We start from the raw sequence: 5,438 nt of genomic DNA on the forward strand, positions 1-5,438 counted from the left end.
CTCAGGACATAAGGAAATATTAGCTACTCATTATTAATTAAATGATGAGTCTTACCTATAGACAACTTGCAAAGTTTTCCTCCACTTCCCCAACAGCTGGCTAGAGAGGAAGATGGGCCAGGTAATAGGGTTTGTCCTTTTGGGCCTTCCTAATGACCACATTTTGCAGTTTACACAGTTAATGTAACTGGTGATGACTTATACTTTAACAGCCACAGGCCATCTGCTAGTCATTTTGTTCAATGGGAGGGATCATCATCTGCACACATGTAGGTACTTCATAGAGAACCTATCCTTCCTGGAGTCATTGATGCTCTCTGTTCTGGTTTCCAAGAGTCTTACCATCATTCCCACAGGGGATTCCAGTATCTCATTTGCAAGCTAGGCTATCTAGTCTTTGTCTACTTCCTCCTACGTACCATAAGCTTCTTCTTAGACTCTGAAGACCTTGATATAGGGATTCAACTGTATTGCCCTCTTGACTAGCTAGGCTCCTCTCGATCTTTTGCTCCACCATTTTATTCATTTATTTATTTATCTTAGAGAGATCTAGAAAGAGAGAGAGATAAAGAGAGAGAACAGACACACCAGGCCTCAGCCACTGACATTGAACTCCAGATGCTTGTGCCACCAAGTGAGCATGTGCAACCTTGTGCGTGCCTCACCTTTGTGCATCTGGCTTATGTGGAACCTGGAGAGTTGATCATGGGTCATTAGACGTCAGAGGCAAGCACTTTAACTGCTAAGCCATCTCTCCAGCCTTCCTCCATTCTTATAGTCAGCCTGCTTTGTTGAGATCTCAATGGTATTGAGCACATTTTGTGACAGTTGGCCCTTTCTGAGTCACTCTTCTGAAGACACATACTTTCTAGAGCCTATGGCTTTTCTACTTTCTTTGTTGGTGTTACTTGGCCCACTGACATTGACCTCAGTATATACCACTATTCTCAGGGCTCCCACAACTGATGAGCAAAGGAACATACTCTCTACTTGTGTTTCAGATAGTACAATGGTGGTCCTGGTCTGTGGTAGCTCCATTTTTCTTCACATCTATATCTCAGAGGTTTGAGCCATACTGCTCAACAAAGGTACCTCCATTCTTGCTTATATCCTTACACCTCTCCTGATCCATTCATCTTCAAGCTTCATTGTGACAAGGTGAACTAAATGCTGAGATGTACCCTGAAGGGTCACAGGCCCACTGCTACAAAGAAACTATATGGGTCACAAGTAAAGGAAAATATTCCTATCACATTGTGAGATTAAATATTTGTTGGATTTTTAAAAATATGTTGGAGGGGCTAGAGAGATGACTTGTCAGTTAAGTCACTTCTCTACAAAGCCTAAGGACCCAGGTTTGATTCCCCAGTACCCATGTAAGCCAGATATACAAGGTGGTACATGTGTCTGGAATTCATTTGCAATGGCTGAAGGCTTTGGTGCACCCATTAACTCTCTATATATATATGCTTTCTCTCTCTCTCTCTCCAATAAATACAAGTAAAATATATTTTAAAATATGCTGAAATGTAAAGGATTTGGGCAATACCCTGTTACTTTCTCTGCTAGTAAACATCAGTCTGTAAATACACAAAATGCAGTGGCAATCTTGCCTTCAATATCCTCACTATTGTCTTTCTAGTGTGCTCAGATGTGTTGCAACATGTTTCCTCTGAAGTGGAATTTCTGTATCTGAAGGCATTCATGAGTTTGTAAATTCCATGCCAGAAGAATTTTTAGTCTACAGAACTCTGTCCTTCATGATACTGAAAGAACTTATTTATAGCAAATTTATCTGAATTGAAATATTCCCTCCCAGAAGGAGAATGGAAACAGAAGGTCAAGCCTGGGAAAGCCAAAACTTAAAAGGTCACACAGCCACCCCCCCCAAGGTTTTATGAGCAGTAAACAGCCTTGAGGAAAATATTTTGTGCTCTAATAATTAATTTACTGATTCTGAATGAACTATGTCAGTTCTAGATCTGTTCAAATGCACTTCTCCAGTAGATGCTCATAGCTGGTATTGGTGGCATTATAGTTCACTAAAATTAGAGTGATCATTGATAGATACATAATTAAATAGATAGTTGATAGCTACACAGATAAGGAGGAAAACATATTGTATTAGATGATGTATTTATGAAGTTTGTACAACTGACTCATGATAGTTAGACTCTGTTGTATACTAAAGTAAAGGTAAATAAAATTTATCTTATCTTATATAAGAAATTTAAAGAGTCATAAAACAGATTGGACATAGTGGACTCTTAAAATATCTATGCCAAATGACATATACCGATAGTCAATTAATGGTCCTAAATTTCAAGAACTATCAGTTCTATATTGGACCAAATAAGCCATATTGATCTCTTTTAAGAAAACAGTAGTAATGATTTCCATAGGAGCAATAAAATGAAGTGGCAATCTTCTTGTGATTTCTCCAATTTTGCTAGAGCAATTAAGTCATATAGTCTAAAAAATGCTTTTCCCTTTAAGAAAAAATAATAGACATTCAAGTATGTCAATCAGCACTAAAATCCTATCATATCTATGATTATAATTTTTTTAGATTCCTCAGCTATCTAAGCTTCATTTCACATTACAGAGCCAATTAAATTTAACACACAGAAAAAGTCAGTTAACTTCTATTTATAATCTTGGACTTTTCTAGAACTTGTACCAGTCTTCTCAGACACATTAAAATTTTAATCTACAGGAAGAATTTGGTAAGACACAAGGTAAAATATATAAATAATAAAACAAAGTGTTTAACTCACCTCCTGAAATCATGTACTCATTAAGCTTTCTACTACAAGAATTTTATCATGAGGCTGAGACAAGTAAGTAAAAAAGATATCTGTCATTTTTTAATTTTATAACATTTCTGTCAAGCTGATAGTCATGATCCAGGTATGATGGTACACACCTATAATGCCAGCATTTGAGAGGCTGAGGAAAGAGGATAACAGGTTTGGGACATGGCATTGCTATATAGCAAGACCATGTAACAAAAAAAAAATCATGAAAGTTCATTGTCGGTTGAGAAAGTAAAAGCACCTTTTAGTGTTGAAAAAGCTTCTCCTTGAACTGTTGCCTCCCCAGCATCACCTGATTAAGTTATTAGAAAGCAGCTTTGTTTTGTTTTTTACCTAAAGGAAACCCTGCCAAGACAGGAAGACAAAGAGGGGAACAACAGGAAAAAATAAGTACGGAGACAGGGGAGGTGGGTGATCAGAGGCATGTCTAGGTGTTCCTTTGTTGCCTCTGGGGATATAATGAGAGGATAGCCAAGGTCAGGAGACCTCTTCCAGATTCACAGTAAGACTTCTATAAGCTACTAAGTAGAAACTTCAAAGTCACCTAAGGGAATCAGGGAGGGGATGGACAGGAAAGAAAACTCAGTTTCCATTGTCATGCATGACATGAATGATTCTCTGGGTACAGGGGTCGTCAAAACCAAGTTAATGGGGTGTCATGGGAGTTCATCATACCAACAATGAGATAAATGAGTCTCATGGAATGAAAAGCCTTGTACAAGGAATAGAAAGAGTCTCTTTAGGGGTTCATAACCCAAACCAAAGCTTAGGTGAGATTACATCAGAATGGCAGCAATACCTAGCTCCCTAGAGAAAGCAAACTTCTATTCGTCTATCAACCATTCAAGGGTCAGCAAAATGCTCTGAAGCAGAATTAGTCTCATATTTTGTGGGTCCAGAAAGCAGTGCAGGCCAGATGGGAGAAGACTCAAGGACACAGGTCCTACATTTATTTTAACCCGCAAGAAGTTAAAAAATCTTGCCAGTTTTTCAAATGCATTGGTGCCCAGGAAATGGTATTAGGGAGGAACTGCCAGTTTCATCACCTCTATACTTACCATACTTGGAACTGGAACTTTCTTAGCAAGGCCAGCATCACATTCATTTGATCCTAGTGGTACTTCTATATAACACTTGCTCTTTTTTCTCTAGTAGACACTTAGGAGCGATTCTAGGACACTTTTCCCATATTTTAGATTGATGAAAAGTTTGGTTACCAGAAATTAATTCTTATTAAGAAACAGTGAAGAAGCAATAGGCATAGGGTTTTGCCTACTTTATGAGTCCTCTCAAACTGGTTAGTACACAAAAAAGTCTTCCAGCTCCTCAGATGGTTGTCTGTGCTAATGAAATGGTCAGTGCCCTGGAAGACCAATAAAATCCTTCTGTCCCCTCAACAGCTTCTTCATGGCCATAATTACTTCTTTATTTCTCAGGGTATAAATAGCAGGATTCAGCATGGGAGTAACCATTGTATATAGCACAGAAACTGCCTTGTCCATGGGGAATGTCCGAAAAGGCCTGGCATAGATGTAGATGCAAGGTACAAAGATTAAGGTCACCACAGCAATGTGAGAGGCACAGGTGGACAGGGCCTTGTGGCGACCCTCCCTGGAGTGGCTTCGGAGCATCACTAGCAGGGCTGTGTAAGACCCCAGCAACACCAGAAAACACATCAGGGTGACCAACCCATTGTTGGATACCATTAGAAACTCTAGGACAAAGGTATCAGTGCAAGCCAATTTGATCAACTGTGGCACATCACAGTAGAAGTTATCCAGCTTGTCAGGACCACAGAAGGGCAGATGGATCGTCAACCCAACCTGCACAATGGAGTGGATGAATCCCCCAACCCAGGAGGCTGCCATGAAGAGCCCACAGACTGTCTGATTCATAAGGAGTGTGTAGCGTAAGGGCTGGGAAATGGCGATGTAGCGGTCATATGCCATGACAGTCAGCAAGAAGATCTTGATGCCTCCAATGAAGTGGAAGAAGAAGAGCTGAGTCAAGCAGGCACCCAAGGAAATGGTGGGATTGCCTGAGAGTAAGTCAACAAGCATCCTTGGTGCCGTGACAGAAGAATAACAGAAATCCAGGAATGAAAGATTGCCTAAGAGAAAATACATGGTTGTGTGCAAGCGTGTATCAGAGGTCACTATGGCCACAATTAGAAGATTGCCAGTGACAGTAATAAGATACACCACTGAGAAAACAATGAAGAAGAATAACCGAAGCTCCCATACCTGAGACAGTCCCAGAAGGACAAATGTGGTCACTTGGGAATGATTTGCTGGATTCATCTGCTTGGTATGAACTGGTAAATGGGCCTGCCAAGGAAAATGGGCATATTCATCAAGGAATCTGCAAGTTTCTCTGAAATACTCCCCTCTGCCTTTAATGGGGAGAAATGTCTACTATTTCATTTGCCATAAAAGTATTTATTATAAATGGCTCTATAGGCCATCAAGGATATAAATATTATATATTGCTGTGTTCTAATACTAGGGGAATAAAATTCACAATGGCATTGATATATTGCTAGGTTAGGAACATGGAAAAATTATCACCTATCAAGATGAGAATATATCTAAAGGAAAGCTTATTAAACAGAAAACTAATTTT

General features: G+C 39.5%; 1 protein-coding gene across 1 annotated transcript; it reads right to left on the reverse strand.

The window, feature by feature from the left end:
• Window positions 1-4,171: 4,171 nt before the first annotated feature.
• LOC101610966 (olfactory receptor 4D5) lies at window positions 4,172-5,116 on the reverse strand. Its single transcript, XM_004670585.1, has one exon. It carries the CDS (start codon window positions 5,114-5,116, stop codon window positions 4,172-4,174), a length of 945 nt encoding a protein of 314 aa, XP_004670642.1.
• Window positions 5,117-5,438: the final 322 nt, after the last annotated feature.

This window comes from Jaculus jaculus, chromosome 3 (assembly GCF_020740685.1).
Source record: "Jaculus jaculus isolate mJacJac1 chromosome 3, mJacJac1.mat.Y.cur, whole genome shotgun sequence".
NCBI lineage: Eukaryota > Metazoa > Chordata > Mammalia > Rodentia > Dipodidae > Jaculus > Jaculus jaculus.

Excerpts from the sequence above, each read along its gene's own strand:
- LOC101610966 (XM_004670585.1), bottom strand. The coding sequence starts at position 5,116 with ATGAATCCAGCAAATCATTCCCAAGTGACCACATTTGTCCTTCTGGGA.